The sequence below is a fragment of the Leuciscus leuciscus genome, assembly GCF_965113295.1.
Source record: "Leuciscus leuciscus genome assembly, chromosome: 2".
Lineage (NCBI taxonomy): Eukaryota > Metazoa > Chordata > Actinopteri > Cypriniformes > Leuciscidae > Leuciscus > Leuciscus leuciscus.
In genome coordinates this window covers 34162149-34181904 of record NC_138726.1, presented here as the reverse complement: position 1 = coordinate 34181904, position 19756 = coordinate 34162149, and the positions used below count along the sequence as shown (strand labels likewise).

The 19756-nt window shown below is 36.0% G+C and overlaps 1 protein-coding gene across 7 annotated transcripts in view; it reads left to right on the top strand.

Moving 5' to 3' along the window:
* Nucleotides 1–19756, top strand: part of sorcs2 (sortilin-related VPS10 domain containing receptor 2) — a 183177-nt gene that overhangs the window by 50879 nt on the left and 112542 nt on the right. For all 7 annotated transcript variants that reach the window (XM_082162128.1, XM_082162127.1, XM_082162125.1 and 4 more), the window contains exon 2: nucleotides 12828–12895. In XM_082162128.1, coding sequence (XP_082018254.1) covers nucleotides 12828–12895 — 68 coding nt within the window. The remainder of the gene's footprint in view (nucleotides 1–12827; nucleotides 12896–19756) is intronic.

Sequence of the window (19756 nt, the reverse complement as noted above, 5' to 3'; positions counted from 1 at the left end):
GAGTTTTGTTTTCACAATGAGTCATATTTCATACAGTTTAAATATGACTTTTGTTAAATGCAAAAGAAATGAAAACTTTTATTCAGGAATAATCATTTATGATGTTACAAAGGATTTCTATTTTAAATAAATGCTGTTCTTTATAATTTTTTATTCATCAAAGAATCCTGATAAAATCACAGTTTCCCCCAAAATATTAAGCAGCACAACTGTTTTCAACATTGATAATAATAAGAAATGTTTCTTGGGCAACAAATCAGCATATTAGAATGATTTCTGAAGGATCATGTGACACTAAAGACTGGAGTAATGATGCTGAAAATTCAGCTTTGCCATCACATGCATACATTCAATTTTAAAATATATTAAAATAAAAAACTGTTATTTTAAATTGTAAAAATATTTCATATTACATTTATTTTACTGTATTTTTTATCAAAAGAAATGCAACCTAGGTGAGCATAAGAGACTTCTTTCAAAAACTTTAAAGAAAATTACCAACCCAAAGCTTTGAATGGTAGGTTGTAATTTGATGTATTTAATAATGGTGTCTGGATCTGGCTGTAGCTTTTCTGGACCAGGTAGAGTACAATGGGGCTAACAGGCACATTTGACTTTATTCCCTTTTAAACCACTAGATGGAAAAAAATTCAGCTCAGCACTTTTCTTAACCGCTTTTGATGATGCACATGGAAATTTTGCTGATCCTTGACGTGATCGCAGACAGCAACGCAAAGCTGATTCTGCGCTAAATTAATCTAATATTTAATATTTGTTAAAATGTTGTAATTTTATGTTGCAAATGAGAATCTATAAAATTATTGTCTATATTTTGAGTCAAAGGTCTTAATGTTAATGTTTTGTTCAAGGTAATTAAAGCAGCAGTTTTTCAATAACGGAAGAATGTGTAAAAGTATGGTGTCTGCTGTTGAAGGCACAATAATGATTAACAGCTGGCTTTTCCATTAGTTGACATGACATGGTTAGATTCAGATAGTAAATATATAACAAGTTGGTGCAGCTTAGAGAATAATCACCATATTTATAATGAAACCATCATGTTTAAAAATGTGATATTAATCATATAATTGTCACTGTTGAGCTGCATACAAAGGTATAAAGACAAAGATGAACGGTTCAAAAGTTAATTTAATAATATCCACTGAGTAATTCCAGGCGAAGACAGGCAAATGGGACCAGACAAAGGTGAACTGAAAACACAGGACTTAAATACACAGGCAAACGAGGTGATTAACGATAACAGTGATGACAAATCAAATCATTAACTATGATGACAATTAGTGGCAGGAAATGGTGCAAACTGAGTGCTAACAGGTTGATATTGTGACAATCATATAATAAAACATATTTATTTGTTACTGTAAAGCTATATTCAATTATTATGGGATCTCATTCAATGTTTTCAGAATCTTTACTTATTAAATAATATTGTTTCTGAATTTTTAAATGAACATTTAATGACAGTATATTTATTGAGCAAAAATGAATTATTTTATTTATCAAAATAATCCGAAAATAGTAAGGATGCACCGATATCTGATACCGATACTGTCATTTTGGGTACTCGCCGATACCGGTACTGTAACGATACCTGTATTTTCACTGCATTTGTAATTTTTAAATGTATTTGTAGAGAAACCAAAAGAATATAAATCAAATTATTTGGCTAAGTTATTTTCATGCTTAATAAAGCCTGCTAAAATGCTTTGTATGAACTTGTGTTACTTTCACTGTTCATATTGCTCTATCATATTTTATCTTTCATTTAACAGTACAGCACATATTTAAAGCTGCTCCAGAAGGGCTCAGTGCTGAGGATTGGGTCAGTGGTACAAATGTTTAGACACAAGTGAAATATAAATTATTTATTCCAATTTTGATACTACAACAAAAACTACAGTAATCAATCAAATGTGAAAAAAACCCACTGCATATTCATTACTGTATATTCATTACTGTATAAATTAAATATAGATGGATCTTTTTATTTAGTCAAGAGCAGTGAGTAATTTATTTGACCTTTGTTTGATTGAACATTAAACAATGTTTGATCATTAAAACACTGCAGCAGGTTTATTAGACTACTGCCCCTTTAAGACCGAACACACGCACCCCATTTGATTAATACTGGCCCTGTCCCAAATGGCACACTTCATATGCACTTTCGGTCTTGTGGACTTACAATGGCTGCCGCGTGCGCGTGTCCGTTAAGTCCGTGAGACCGTAGGGTGTCCCATTTGTCATTTTAGGCCTCAGAAGAGTGCTTGCGAGCGCTCCCTTTGCAGTCGATATGCGCCCTTGATGCGCACTTTTGCCAAGCCTGCACTGATGCAGACTTCTTCCCGACAGTCAAAGCGTCATTACGTCACGAAAGTGTGGACTCGTAGGAAGACCACGAGTGCTTAGGGTGCCATTTGGGACAGGGCCACTGTCTACGTTCACTTGATGTAACCGACTTTGTTTACTAGGATACGTGCCAAGACAGACGTTTTTACATCATTTTGCGTAAAAGACGATTCCATTCAGTATTCACCCGCTGTCTGATACGTTGGTTTTTCGGGGCACGCGCTTTGGATGTTTGTGTTGGAACTTCTTGTATGTGACACTTCTTGGCCTGCAAACATCCTGTAAGTAATAATGTAGGGAACCACTCGTTATACACAAATCAGGTGACAGTTCATGTTTTACTTACATATACAATTTAGTTTTAATCTAACACGTGCTGAGTGAACGATCAGCAATCAAGAGCATTCAACAGAAGTTCTCTCTCTCTCTCTCTCTCTCTCTCTCTCTCTCTCTCTCTCTCTCTCTCTCTCTCTCTCTCTCTGCGCACTCAATCCACTGCACATTTGTCTCTTATCAGCTCGCGCACCACAGCTATAGGTGTTCCTATATTTCATTTAATATTGCACTAATAACATACATTTACGTCATAGACAGCCTTCTTTTTTATCCCCATTATACTCTGTTGTCAGTGTTTCTTTGTCTGGACACAAGTGTACAAATGCTGCCTGGTATCGGCTGTTGATACCAGAGCATTTTTACGAGTAGCCTACGAGTACATGAGCTCAGTATCGGGCCCGATACCGCATCCCTAGAAAATAGTACAAACTTTGCTAAAGTGATTGTTTTGAACAAGTATTAACTTCAGATATAATTAAAAATATATTATTTTAGCTGAGGTATTTGTGTAAACAATGTGTACCTTTTGCCCCATGCTGGTGAGCCTTTTACAACTGTGTGTGGTCCACTTTGCCACCTCATACATTTATACGATTTTTAAAGAAACAGACAAACCACTTCTATGATTTATTTTCTCTCAAAATCTGTTGCCCCATCAATGTGCAATAAAAACTTCTTTTTTTTCTGTCTGCAGTCATACACCATGGGAGTAGTGAAAAGCAAAAACCTTTTAAGGTGTGCCTTTATCCTCATTGTGCTTTATCTCTTTAAATATCAGTAGGACCACCCTGGTTAAGTAAAGGTTTAACAATAACTATATTGAATATCATCTCTTTTAAAGATTGACATCCATTTATAGATTGATGATTGCATGATTGAATCTTAAAAACTGTGATGTCAGATTAACGTACTTATTGTGTTAAAGTGTGAATTTACAGTATGGGTATTGAAAGTCAAGCAGCCCTTCATCAACATATAACAATTTGCCATAATTTAGTTAGTATTTTTTAAATTAAGAGAATATTAATTGTTCTTTTTTAAATAATCTATTTTGTTACATTTCTGTCATCCTTTGTCTCTTTCTTTGTTTCTCTTTCCCTTTGTTAATGTCTTGCTTGTTCTGGTCCCGCCCACAATTTTAACCCCATGAGTTTGTTTTGTTTCTTTGACCTTCCGTGGTTTCTTTGACTTTTAATTGTTCCATTCCAGTCATTATTTGTGAATTTATATGTTTGACTGGAACCTGGTGATCTGCAAACATTTTTGTTAAGCAGCGCCATGGCACATCGCTTCAGTGGAGCATGCAGCTTAATGCGGTCCGCCTTAAGGGGTCTCAGACGGAATGGGGTTCACATTCCACTGCTTCTTAAGACAGTCAGTTTTCAAACCAGCACGCAAAGCTTTGTTGTCGAGTCTGAACCCTTTAGTATTTATGCACAATGTATTACAAACCCTTTTAATTCGATCCAGGTTTAGTCCCACAGCTTCAGAAACTCGTCCTTTGTATCCAAGATAAAAGTTATCTGTCCTCTCCTCTGTTCACTCCACACAAGTACACAAATAAGTGAAGACAGATAAAATTGCCAAATTTGTCAGGAAGAAGCTTCAGGCTCTGAATGCTGATAATGAGACAGGACAGTTTCAGTGGAAGAATGATATTGGGATCATGTCGAATTTAAAGAATGTCAAAAAGAAATATAGATGGAACTGTATCGTCAAAAAGGAATTATTGCCATGCATAGACAATAATCTATCAAAACAAGAGAGAGTTGGGGGTGTGGGAGGGGTAGATACAGACAGAATAATGGAGAGAGATGGGGAATTGGGAATTATCACAACATAAAGGGATGATTGAGAGTAAAGGATTACTGTGTTGCAAAGGTGACAGCTGTTATGCCAGTAATAACAGCTGTGTCCACTATGAGCCTCTCTCACTGTGTCTGGCTGAGAAAAGCCTCCACTGTCAGCGTGCCAGGAGGCCTTGCCAGATCTTCTATCTGCAGAGTTCATTATAAGCCTACTTTTCCTCTTAGTTCATCAATGCACCGCTGCAGGCCATTCAATCAGGTCTCAAACGCATGCACACCACACTCACAGTTAGACCATCAAATTCAACAGTCTGGCTGGTTTTCCAGAGAGTGATGGAAAAAAATTCATTGGGAAGAAACAACAGCTGGACAGTGGGTTTGTGGTCACTCTTTTCCTGCTTTGCCTGTATCAGCTGTTTTTATGTGTCACTCACATGCCGGGTATTTATTGGCAGTCAGTACTTAGGAAATGTTAGATATGTTGTGTTGATGCCGTACACGGGTATGTGTCAGAAACAATAATACAAAAAATCCAGTGAGACTGGTTTTTAAATTATGAGGTGTGACCTTTTTGTGTTCACTTCATGTGATATGAGCTGATGCTTCATGGCAAAACAAACTTTGGACATAAAGCTACAGTTATCTTGTAATTTTTTTTTTTTTTTAAACCAAAATTGAGTAAAAGAGTTTTCAACCATTGTGCTCATTTTGGACTTTTACATTGCAGAGTCGCTGTATTGCAAATAAATGTAATTAATTGTTATGGCAGTAAGAATAAATATGTAGCTGTAGGTTGTTCTCAAAAAATAATTGCATTTTAATTGCACATTACATGTCTAATTATACTTTAACATGAACTCTACAATGTAAAGTGTGACATTATGTTAATATTCTTGTCAGTTTCTTTTGTTATTAAACATTGCCTGCATGCTTTTGATTAGTGAACCTCCTTGACTAAAGCAGATCGTTTTCTACAGACACATCTTTACAGTAATCCTCTCATAATCTCAAATTCCTGAGATTACCTAATCAATCAGCCTAGGATACTGTAGATCAGCATGTGTCACATTTTAAACTGAATTTCTCTCCAATTAATGCTGAGGAACATAAATTAGACTTGTTCATCATTCATTGGTATCCCCATTCCAACCGATCATTCGTTAATTTGAGAGACAAGATGCAGTCATTTTAATTGTGAATGGCTTTCTATGTATCTTTTTGTATGTGTGTGGTCTCACTGCATCCGACGTGTTAGTTGAGGGATCGTACATTTTTGCAGAGTGATTCATTTCCATGTCTGGCTTTATAAGAATGACTTTCAGTACAGACTTATTTTCCCTCTATCACTTGATTTACTGCCCTTCAATGAAACGCCAAGTTCATTGGAATGTTGAATAGTCAACTGAAGCCAGTGCTCTGTGCAGTCACAGTTCACATGTGGTGTGTTTGCCATGGGGCTTTTTTCAATGGTGCCTCTTGTGGCATTGTGTTTGTTCATTCAAGGCTCGTCACAGGCTGGTTGACTTTTCCCTAATAAATGTCACCAACTGGTTGTGAAATGGCATTCTCCCAAAGCTACAAATAGATAACTTTTTCTTGCCATTTTTTTTTTTGTGTGTGCAAATTTCAGGGAAAAAAGTGCACTTTTTCGAAGGATTGTTTAAGAGATGCACAGCCTGAGAAAATATGTCCTCTCTTTCCTCTTTGGGTTTTGAAGCACTTCAGGCATGAGAGAATGAAACATGCAACATAGCCAGTAGGAGGAGGAAACACAACCGCAGACAGACATGGGAAAGTCAGGCGGTTCATCAGTGGCCCCCCTTGTGTCCTATTTGAATGCATCCCTACAGAAATATCATTTATTCAAAGACTCTCCTTTTAACACGGTTAGAATCTTTTCAGATGTGGGTCTTTTTTTCAAGGGCAAAACAACATTAACATCAACACATCCAAAGAATCGATTGAGAACTATCTTCAATCTTCAATAAAATGTAGTCAGTAAGAGCAAATATTGCTTCCCTAATTTATATCATCTTTTTTATTTATGATTCTGCACTCTGTCTCGTCCTCTAATTAGTACCAGATTTATGGTGTCCATAAAAGACGCCCTGCAGAAGCCTGATGTGGAGGCACTGTACTTGCTGTCTTTCAAGCAAATTGCATTTTTTCCCAGCATGTGATGTACTGCAGATATTTCTAGACTAAGATTTAGATGTAGCTAAAACCAGTTTGCCAAGCTGATATTCTGGGATGAGGGCCAGTGTGTTGGTATGAATGCACTGGGATCACAGCTCTTTCCCTCCGAAGGTCTCCGTTAGAGAGCCTGTCTGTTGCTGTGCGGTGGACTGATTGATGGCTACCTATCCTCCTGCTTCTATCGCCATTACTCACAGCAGCAGAAATCGTTCTCCCCCCAGAAGAACTGTGACCCCTCGTCTCACAACAGAACAGATGGAGAGACAAACTGTGGACCTGCCTTTTCTTTAGTGACAGCTTTTTTATGTCACTAAAGAAAAAAACATTTTGACTCATGGATAAATGATTTATGCGTAAAGGCTTCTGCGACGCTGCTGGAAGGGTAGAAGAGGCGCTTTTATACTTTTTGTATCTTGGCAAGCCAAATCTGTGTGTGTAATGCTCAAGGCATTTATCTGCTTTTATGCAGGACAGTGATAGTGACAAATCCCAGGGATCTCTCTGCTGAGGTTTGAGAAAAAGCTCCAATCTTTCCTTTATCCTTTTTTGAAGCGCACATAGTGCCGTTGAGCATATTGTACCGTCTCAAGTGGTGTGTATAGAAGAGAACTAATTTTACAATCACACTTTTTCCTTTTTCACCCTGTGCAGCTTCTGTTCTCATTAATCCACTGGAAAGTTGACATTTTCTTATATAAATTAAGGATACATGATGTATTGATATTATATTGGTAATTGCGCAACATTAGATATTTTAAAGTTGGCATGAAATGAAAAGTCATTCATTCTATTTTGTAAATTCATGTTATAAAACTTATTCTGAACAATTCACCCATTCGTCTTTGAGTGCAACAGCCATATCTCAAAATCCAGTCAACAACTGATAAGGCACCCTACTTTTTCCCCTTTTGATAATCTGTTACACTCAGATGTGTCATTAACACTCACTCAAAGTTAATCTTAAAAACAAATTATTTATTTACACTGGTAAATGTGATCTTTAGCTAATCTCAAAAGGAATATCCATTTTATACTGTACATTTTAATGCTGTGATACCTAAAACCACCTAATGCAATTAAAATGATTGACATTTTTATTGTCTCAAAACAGTATAGAATTTGAATATCAGCCAGAAATTTTATATTGGTCAATCTCTATTTGAAATAAATTCCATAATTGTACTTTTTGTGTTCTGGACACTTATGATCACAAGATTCGCTCTCAATAGCATGTTCTCCTGTGTAGATTTTACTGTTGTTTTTTCGTCTGCTCTCTCTTCCTCTTGATAAACCGATAAACTGAGAGGCTGCCACCAGAGTGTGTGTATTAAGTCACTTCCCATCATTCTCAGCTGATGTCAGCTTTGTTATTGCTCAAACTAAATGATGTGAAGATTATTCTCTGCATGCTGATGTCAGTAATGAGTTCAGTGGGCTTTGCTCTAAGCTGCTGATCATCAGTTGTTCTTTTCTGAGTGAAAGGCTTTGTTTCCAGTGGTTCATTAGCGTTGTGCTGCAGACAGCTGGGTGCAGACAGACTCTTTCCAAAGGCCACCATCTGACGCCTGTGCGGGGGCACTTGACCCCCTGGGTAGACTGGGAAGACGGTTCGCTGTGTAGCCTGATGCCGAAAGAGCTGCAATATACTGCGGCTAACTAATACGTTTGATTAGCTTCAGCTTAATTAGTTCTGAGAAATTGTCATAATGGTGTCTGTATTGATGAATAGGGCAAATTCTCTTGTTGGGGATCACACTGTGTTATTTATTTTGGAGAGCACAAATCCAACTGGCTTGATGGGTGAATGTAGGCCGCTTATCCACCGTTTGATGAATGTTTTATTCATCACAGGCCTTCAAAAATCATAAGTAGAAAAATATACTTGGTTATTCTTCCAGATACAGCTGTGTTTGCAGTAACAGTAAGCCTAATTTTCTTCAGTATTCCCAGAGAGAAAGGTTCTTTAAATTAGTTACAGATCACATCTGGTAAATAGTTATGTTCTTGACAAATTATGGCATGAATTGCCAAGAGGGTGTTTGGGGTGCCTGATGCCTGAGATGCTTTTCAGATTTGTTTGGATGATGGAAGTTGATGATAGACAAAGAGAACAGGACCAGACAGAGAGAGAAAGGAAAAGCACATTATATGTGGAATAGTAAAACACAAGAAGCAGACTCTGTTTTAACAGTTTCAATAAAGGTCAGATTGCTCACTTTTGCTCAAATCACAAACAGACCAAACAAACATGACAGTGTTGATTCACACATACTATTTGCACAATTACAGTAAAGACAAAATTATTTGTTTGTTTATCTCTGTGGATTCATCAAAAACAATTAAACATATAAAGCAGCACAACTGTTTTCACCATTGATAATAATAAAAAATGTTTCTTGAGCAGCAACTCAGCATATTAGAATGATTTCTGAAGGATCACGTGACACTGAAGACTGGAGTAATGATGCTGAATATTCAGCTTTGCGATCACAAGAATAAATTTCATTAAAACATTTTTTTTTAAATTAAATATAAATTATTTCGCAAGATTTATGTTTTCACCATATTTTCGATTCAATAAATTCAGCCTTGGTGAGCATAAAAAAAAAACTTTCAAAAACATTAAATAATCATACTGACCCCAAACCTTTGAACGGTAATGTATTATTTTTTGTATTATTATTTATGTTATGAATGATTATGAATGTGGAACCTTAAAGAATGTTGACTTTCTGAAAGTTGAAAGTCACTGACTTTCGTGCTCAAGCTCACTTATATTACTAAACTATAATAAAAAAAGTTTATTTAAGTTTATTTAAATAAAAAATTTATTAGAACAAAAAATATTTGGCCTACAAAACTTCTTGAAAGTAAGCATTAAAGTGCATTAAATACTGAATCTTTGATTTCAATGAAAAAAAAAAAATCATTCCGGCTTGATTGAAGGCACTTTTGAAAAATATATTGAAGTGACTGCAGGAATAATTTATTTTTTAATGAACTGGCTTTGGGTACAGCAGTTCAGTTTGAATCCTGCTATAAATCACTGTAAAAGCTTAAAATAGCTTTTCGCCCATACACTCCATACTGTTAAAAACCTTTGCTTTTTAGCCCCTGGTCGTCTACAGAGAGAGGGACAAGCTCAGGACAATAACCCTATCAGCCGATCCCCTGAGCAAAGCCCAAGGCTGGCCCGGTCCACAGGCTTTCTTCCACATTCTCATACCGACCTGTCAGTCACCCTGCCAAGGCCCTGAATCTCTCTGACCTTTTTTCCTGGCGATGCTTTTCCAGTGGGCTTTGCTGTCAGAGACCCAGTGTGTGAGGCAGCAGAGAAGATAAAGGAGACACACAGACACAAGTCATCCTCCTTCACTCACATTCTACTGATTTGTTACTGCAAACTCAGGCGTCCATAAATAAAAGATAGGATTGACTTTAAGGGATACACCTGACCCTGGCTTTTATACCTCAACCAGAGGAAGGCATTGCATGTTTGCACACACATGTGTTTGTGGGGTATTTCCTTTTAATTCACAAGATCTTAATGCACAAAATCTAAAGCATTTTGCGTCCTTTACACAAACGTAGTAAGTACTGAAACCAGTTTTATAGAGAAATTGTGGGTTTCATTGTGAAAATACTTCAAGGCAAGTAGAATCACATTGCAGAAAGAATCTTTTGGTGGAGCAACAGTAGATCTGTGGTGTGTTGATTGGAGCAGTTTCTAAGAGCCTAATCAGCTTTTTTTAAGCTTTGCGCTTGCTAAAATCCCACAACACAAAAATACATAGAGAAAGCCTACAACAGAAATTAGGGGAGAGCGGGGCACAACCTAACGCTTTTTGACTTTCTCAGTTTGTGTAAATCTACTTATGGTTCAGAGTATTTATTTTTTCCCACATTAATTTCCCACATGTCTAGTACAATTATGTGGTTTTGTTTTATTAATACAGTATATACTTTTTTCTTGACATACCCCGAAAGAATGGAAGTGAAATGTGACAACATGCCCCATAGGTGGGGTACATTGTAACATGTGAGGGGCACATTGTAACATAACATATGACAGCTGGGACATAATATGGACATATGACAAATGTTATCTGATCTAATCAAAAAAAAAAAAAATACAAAGCAAACTAAAATATTTTCTAATTAAAAACTTTTTCATATAAAATAATGGCAATTTTTAATAATTAAATATAAACAAATTTTTGAGTTTTGACTACGAACACATGAAAACACAGCTATACAACATAGTTCAAAACAAATAAATAATTAGTCATTTCTGAACATTGACTCTCAGTCTTTATTCACCTTTTTCTCACGTTTTCCCAATAAAATTAATAAAAGTATAGAATATAATAGCATATTTCTAACAGGGGCACATTGTAACGCAGTGTGACAACATGCCCCCGCCTGCACAACTGGGATTTAAACCCTGCTAGTGTCTTCTGCTAGTTAGCGAAGCATTAAATAACTATCTCAACTGTTAAATAACATCTTGGAGATTAAAATAATATCAGATTTGTCTTATTTTAAATAAACACAAAAAATAGAGATGAAAAATTAACTTAAGTAAGAAATTTACTTTTGCTATGGTTTAATAAATGTCTATGGATATCTTCCAAAAAACATTTTTTTTAATATATGTGACCCTGGATCACAAAACCAGTCTTAAGTCGCACGGGTATATTTGTGGCAATAGCCAACTAAACATTGTATGGGTCAAAATGATCCATTTTTCTTTTATGCCAAAAATCATTAGGATATTAAGTAAAGATCATGTTCCATGAAGATATTTTGTAAATTTCCCACCTAAATATATAAAAAATATATTTTTGTGAGTGGATGCAGCACAATCGCCAATAGAAATGGATAACTTTATAGGCGATTTTTTTAATATTTTGATTTTTTTGCACCCTCAGATTCCAGATTTTCTAATTGTTGTATCTTGGCCAAATATTGTCCTATCTTAACAAACCAAACATCAATGGAAAGATTATGTATTCAGCTTTCAGATGATGTAGAAATCTCAATTAAAAAAAAATTACCCATAAGACTGGTTTTGTGGTCCAGGGTCACATATATAGTGTTGATATGGCAACTAGTAAATACACAAAGTTTCGTCATCCAAGCATGTGCGAAAGTATTTAAAACAAGCGTGTGACAACTAGCCCCGCGTTAGGTTGTGCCTCGCGCTCCCCTATAATTATCAAGATGTCATTAAATGCTTTTTCAGAGCTATCATTCATGTTTGGATTAAAACATACTAAAATGCATCTGATGTATGTATGGATTAGCATGGATGAGTGAGAAAATACATATACTGCTTGTTAATACTGTTGTCACCCTACTTGAATTATTTCATGTGATTTTCAATAAAAATGTATTACACTTGTTTTATGAGAAACACCTCATGAAGAAAATATATTTAAAAAATGCACTTTGGTGATGTCATCAGAAAATCTGACTTTAATCTGATCTTCATCATCACCAGCTGGCGCTTTAGTGATAATTCTAATCCAGACCAGTTATGAAAGACTTATATTGTGCTATGAAGTTACAGGTTTTAAAATTGGTAACCTGTTTTAGATAAAGTTCCAATTTATTGGTCGTCACTTTAAGTTATCTCTGTTTGATTGCAAATGCATCACAGGCCAACAACTTCTGTCAGCTCTTTCTATACCGCTAACTCCATGCTGCCAGTTGAGGACAGTAACTTGGCATCATGCCGATGGGTTCATCAATACTATAGCAACTGCTTGCAGTGCAGTCAGTCCTATAAGAAAAAAAACAGTAAAGTTATTAGCATAAGTTAGGAAGATGTTGTCCATTAAGTGGTTAAAGTTTGATGGATCTGTCAAATGAGGTTAGGATATGTCGTTTTTAATACCACAAACACATCATGCCTCTGTGTATGTCTGAAAACATTTTCTCAGCAAAGAGAGTCTTTGCCAGACTAAAAAATGTAGTGTTCTGAATGTGTTCAAATTGCTAGATCTCACATACATTTTTTTAATGTAATTTTTGGACAGCACTGTATTTTTTTATATATGATAACAATTGTGAAAATATTTCAGTGATTGTTTAATGACACTTTTTTTCTCTTTATAGGTCATCCTCATTCTCACTAAATATTACCATGCTGACTCCAACAAAGTTCTTGAGAGTTCTGTTTGGAGGTAAGTGACAGGAGATTTTTCTTTCCGGTCAAATTTTGGTTAAAACAGTTCAAACAGACTCCGAGACAAAAGACTTCAGTCGCAATAGGAGCAAGTTTTTTAATAATGATGGAAAAATTCCCTTGTGGCAAATTTAAGATGACAACAGTCAATTTGTTATTCATATGATTCTCCCTTGGGATTCCCCAGATAATCTTTTCAAGCTTTTCTATTTATTTATTTTATGCCAAATTTAAAGATTTCTTGTGGAAAATATTAAATTCTAGCCTTAGTCAGATCAAGTTAAGCTTTATCACTCTTCAACCATATGTGTGCATTTTGTGGGGGAACAAAATATTGTTAATCTTATAGGTTGTGCTGCTAAATGCATAACAATTGAAGTTTTAAATTTTGTACGTACTTTACAGTATGTACAGTTTGCTTAACTTTTTTTACCTCCAAATTTAGATTATCTATACACCTGTAATTATCTGTCTTCAAACATATCAATTTATTCTCAAAAAATGTTTAATAAATAAAATTGTAAAATATCTTTAGAATGTATTTAATATGATGTTCAGCTAAGATTAAGAAATACTCATTTAGCTACTGTATATGAATATCTGGGTTTCCAAATTGCAAATGATTTGTCAGATATGCCAATTTAAAATTAAAATGCTAGTAATTAGTTATAATTTGTATTTATTTATTTATTTAAATTTCCAGGGTGGTTTTTAACTGCAGTGGTTCTTACTGTATAGGGCTGGAATGACTAAAGAAAGGTTAACAGTATGTTTGTATAAAACGGCATTTCTTGTCTATGACCACTTCTGCTGCTTATACTGTACAAACAACGGAAATAAGCATGGCTAGATATTGCCAGTAGACGTACACGTTTTGAAAGAAAAAAATGGTAAATGAACGTGACTGCTCAAATTTACTTGATCACAAATGTGTTTGATCAAACTGATTTAAATGGTTACATAGATGAAATTGTTATATATATAGTCATCTTATACAGCATAAATGATTAATCAAAATAAAGATGCATAGCCTATGTAAAATGACCTGAGTGAGAGAGGAAGTAAAAGAGAGAGAGCGCAGCTTCAACACATGGACTAAGTGGCATACAGCTCAGAAGAGAGAAAGAGAGATGCCAGTGGGGGCTGCTGTCTGGCCGGCCTTTAACACAGTTGTCCAGGAAGACAGAGCTCAGGTGAAGAGGAAGAACATAAGGCATGAGCAGATGCTAGTGAGTTTCTTTTATCCTTTCCTTCACCACTAAACCACAGTTCAAAAGCTGACCCTCATTGTAAAATATTTCACTCAACAGGCTTTGACTCTCAGCAAGCTTTAAAAAAAACACTAACCAAAATGTACCCTCTCGAAAGGAAACCAAAAAGTTTTTTTTTTTTTTTTTTTACGGTTGTAAATAAGCTCCTTTGTTCTTTTTAAAGCATGCAATTTTACAATCCAAGAAACAAAAGTTCAAAGCGAGTACATCATTAAGAAATTACCATTGTTTGTGCCTGGATCTCTCTCTTGTGTTGGTTTCTGCTATCCCCTTGGGTTTGATAAGAGAGTCCATTGCCCTAGCAGTGAACTTAGAGATGACTTAATTAGGCCTGCTGAGGGCATTTCTGGACCATGTGCTAATTGCCTCACACTATCCACTTATTAGCAACTAACCCTGACTGTATAATGACCACCAGCCAGGTCTTTGTTTGTTTTGCTTTGTTTGGGTCTTTATAAACCTTTCTGAGTTATAGGCAAAGTTAGGCTAAATTACCCGTCTATCGTGAGAGAAACGTTGTTGTTTCAGTTTTTCATATTAGTGTTTAAAATTGAGACCACTGAAGTGTGAAAAGAAGATGGAGCTAAAAATATAGTGCTGCATATGGAATAATTGATGCCATGTTTGTTCCAATGCTCTCATTAGCCTGTCTGTCTGAGGTTGATACGAGGTTGGCATTAATTTTACATTTGGGCACAGAATATATCAGTTGCACAGCTGCCTAATGACCAGGTGGAATGCTAAACACTGTCTTTTTCCCAGCTAGAGCTACAGCATTTAACACAACCCATGTTACATGCTGGCAAACATGGCAGAAATGTGCACTAGAGGAGATGAAGAATATGTTTTGAAAGAAAAGGCTCAAGACTGTACTTGACATGTGTTTGGGCAGGTAGGGTACCTCTATGGCCATCTGGAAATTTCTTTATGGCAGGAAGGCAAAATTACAGCGTACTGTTTCATCCTTCTTCTTCAAACATCTTCATGCCCTTTTTCGTACAGTTATTTGAGTCATAAGGATATCATATTACTCATCCCACCTAGTGAGTTCTTTTTTTATTTTTATGAAAAAGACGAACTCGAGTTGCCTTACATTAACACATGGTGTTTGTCCGGAACAGTTGGTGAGAATGGCCACTCCACTCTCATACCTCTCATGCAGGAATATGTTTCAGTAACACAGATGACTGTCCTAAAAAAAAAACTATGTTCTAGAATAAATGAATCGAATTAGTAAAAATTGATCTTAATTTATTCATTATATTCAGAGCTGCCGAATACCAGACTTCAAAGTCCAGTCCATCATTAACCAGACAGACAGTCTTTCTCTTCCAGTCATTTAATAAATTATGTAGAGTTTTCCGTGTTGATGTTTTAATTGTTGTTCAACTCATACATTATGCACTGACGTTATGATGGAGCGGTCTGAATTCAAAGACACAAGGAGCAGATAAATCGAATTAAACTGGATATTTAAGTTCAGTTCAGGCAATGTGGCTTCTCATTTGTCGGGTTAAAGTCGAACATCATCTGTAGCATCGAAGAAAAGTGTGCGAAAACTTTTCGGTAGCTCAGTTATGAAGTAGCTTACGGGTGAAGGGTTTATTTGCTTGAATAAATTAGAACACAGATACTGTCTTTTTAGACATTATATTAAACATTATATGATAGAGTTTCTGGCAGGGCTGTTGATGGAGGGTTATCGAATAAAATTTTACTAAACTAATAACAATAAATCACATCTATTTATATTTGCTGAGAAAAGCCCACAAATAAAGATTTGTTACATTAATATGGCAGATCAGAAAATCATAGACAGTCACCTTACAAAATGTGGCTTCAGCTGTCAATCTGATTTACTTTAATAACATTGAACACAAATGGATAGAGTAGCCAAAATGTAAATTCTGTCATCATTTACTCGCCATCATGTCATTCCAAACCTTCCTTCCAAAAATATCTTCTTTTCTTTAGAATGACATAAAGGCAAGTAAATGATGACAGAATATTCTTTTTTGGCTGAACTGTCCCTTTAAAACATCAGTTTATCGGTCTGTCTGAGCTTAACTTTCTTGTGTTTTGTCCTTGTTGTTCTTGTATTCTGTCTGTGATATTTTTTAATGATCGATCTGTATGTACTTGCAAAAACATGAAGGTGGTACTTCAAGCTTGAATTGCTCCGATGGTAGAAAAATTCCCTATTACATTGTCAGGGGCATGAATAATTGCATATTTTTATCACATTATTATTTTGAATAATTAATCACACTAAATTAAATCGACAGCCTTAGTTTCTGGATGTACTCTTGATATATTAAATTGTTCTTTAAATGTGTATGGTCACTTGAAGGTCTGTGGTTGTTACATGTATATTGAAGGTGCAGAATCTGGGCCATCAGGGTACATACATTGTAGCCTTCCTGTAGCTCAAACAGTAGAGTGTTAGCGCTTGCAACGCCAAGGTAATGGATTCGATTCCCATGGAGAGCAAGAACTGATAAGAACGTAAATGTGTTCCTTGAAATGCAATGTAAGTCGCTTTGGATGAAAGCATCTGCCAACTGCATAAATGTAATGTATAATGTAAAAAGAAAGACATCAAAGCCAAGTCAAAAATACCTAGAGAGGCACCTTAAAAATTCATGATAGCACTATCAGTTAAAGGGGTCATGGAGTGGATTTGTTTTTTTATTATTTTAATTCAATGTTCCTTGATGTTCATTTATAATGTTAATAAAGTTTTTTGCACAAAAAACAAATATATATGTGGAAAAACCTTCATTCTGACCCTATGTCTAAAGTAATACATTTTTTATTGGTGGCTCCTTTAAGGCTTGTCAGGAAACGGCCACTGTTTTGATTGGCTGACGTCATTCATTGCATAGGAAACAGTATCAACACCCACTCACTACTGCATGCGAGTAAGTGTTTTGAAAATATTATCCATATGAAACGTAATTTACAGAAAAAGCATCATAAAATAGTTTACTTAGGATTTGCGATGCAGCTGCTGTCAGATCCAATATAGCTGACTGCTACATCTGTCAACCAAAGTCTCTTTACAAACTCTCCATTACACTGTGCTTCATTTTCAAAACAATCTACGGTCAAATTCTCTGTGCAATCATATAATCCTCAGACGTGATCCAGGATGCCATTAAAAATAAACCATCCAGTTGTTCCTGAGTATCATTCCTGGTATTCTGAAGTCTGTACAGAGATGCAAACGAGCTGTTTAAACAGGACATGTCAAAGCGAACTTTCCTTTGTGCTTCTATTTACTTTTTATTTATGCTTTGAATTTCCATTTGTCCTCTTGTCGGCAGACCCAAGTACGTGGAGTAAAGTAAATGGTCTCTGTATACTGCATTCAGTGTAGACAGCGTCAGTGATTATAATGGGTTCTATTTGCTTTTGATGTGACGTGGCGCTCGCATCTGGTGTGTGTGCCGTTAAGTGTCTGAATGCCAGTAAGCAATGCTTGGGTGCGATGATGTGATGATGTAAAACTAATTGTCAATGTCTTGCTCTGGGTGCAGACATATGGAAATGCATTTGCCCATGTGACATCACAAATACCACAATATACATAGAGCTTGATTAAATAAATGCTTTGTTTATAATGAGGAGGAGGCTTTAAAATACCATTAAAAATTACTCTTATATGTTGAAAGATCAAGGCAAATTTGATTTCTCATGTCATAATCTCTTTAACACTAGTGTTTGCAGACTTAATAAACCTGAAAATATGCTCTCAAAATGGCAGTAAGATCAATTTATTCATTAAACTTTACATTTGTATGATGGTGTAATTTGTACTACTCTTAGCACTAGGACGTAAGGGCAGGTTGGAGTGGAGGAAGGTTTCTGGAGGAATTGACATCGCATTGCACTGTGACACTTCATTTTACTGATGTCGTCTTAGCTTAGCATTTTATTTTTGTTTCTATTCCACTACAGTATCTTTAACGCAAGCTATTTTTTTAACGCACTCTGTTTGTTTCTACACTACTGCTCTTTATTTGTTGTTATTGACCTTTATGTCAGTAGAGAGAGGACAGAGAACACAGCAAGTCCCAGTGATCAATGAATATGTGATTATGTGTGTGTGTTTCCTCTGTGGTCTTGGCTTCATTGAGCATGATCCCTAGAGCAGAAGAGATGTTGATGACAGCTGTAAACCTCTCCTGGGGTTCTTTACTGTGTTTGAAAATGTGTGTAAATTATCTCTATAAGGTACATTTAGTATTTATTGCAACATTCCTTTTTTATACACCAGTCCATCCAGTCTTTCTGTACGTGATACTAACTCATATCTAAATTATCCCACTCTGAAGTGGGAATCCTACTCTCTTTTGAACTCAAATTTAATGCAGAGTCAGCAGCTAAACAAGCGTTTCTCAACCAGCAGCCCACGGCTGGCAATTTCTGAATTGTTCCCCCTAATTTTAACCATTTACTGTAGCATTGATGGTGTTTCATCTCTGCTGGTGCTTTCACCAGTGCACATGTATGGGCTGATGATATAGGAATATTTGCATATTTTTGCATTGTTAAAATACTATCTGGAAAGAATTTACTTTCTTAATTAAATTGACAGCTATGTGAGAATAACACTTAATGCTTTTTCTCAAAATTACACTTCTGTATTAGAATATAATACTGTCAAGTTACTGATATATGGTTAGTCTCACATGGCCTGACCTTTGACTGACAGCATAAGGTCTAAGCTCTATAGACCTTATGCGCCAGAGAAACGAGGGTGCCGCCATCTTTAGAATATTGTCTTTTAACTTCCGTTTTTTAGAATCATTGGACAGTAAGTGCGTCAATCAAACGGTCGTACCATCCTCCCCTCCCCCCATCCATGTCCATGTTCTTTGAATGGGTGGAGTCAAAGGAAAGAAGGTAGGACCATTTGAGTATTTTCAAAATCTGCCGGCCGTTTTGCAAATCACATACCCCATCTTTAACAAATGTCAGTCGACCGGGAAGATTTTAAAACGAGCCTAAAATACACGCAAAATCGCTGTGAAAATACAGACCGGAAGACAAAAGACAACAAGCACAGCGCTGAAAAGGGGCGGGGCTACATAAGGTCTATAGGCGCGTCAGTTGGCGAAGGACTCCCCACTTAGGTAGGCAGAGGACATCTGACTGACATGTAAAGTGACCAATAACAGTTTGTTTTGTTCAGTGTGTCATATAGGGGCAGGTAAATGACGCTAGCCTACAATAACAGACAATACAATAACGCAACCTTACACACTTCATATTGACAGGAAAGTTCCAAGAACAAACTTTAAAGACATCTCCAGCTAATTTCTTGTATGATTTAATGCAGATTGCTGTGTCATTATTTGCATTATTATTTGCATTATTAGCTGCAAATAATGACACCGCAAACACACAAGAAATTAGTTGGAGATGTCTGTAAAGTTTGTTGTCAGAATTGTCATCCTTCTACAATGAATAAGCACTGATTATTTCAATCATTGAAACTTAAGTCCAACATTTACTTGTTGATGTGAAGCACTCATTGTCAAGACTTTGTTTGCTGGTGGATTCAGCCAGTTTCCGGTAAGTCA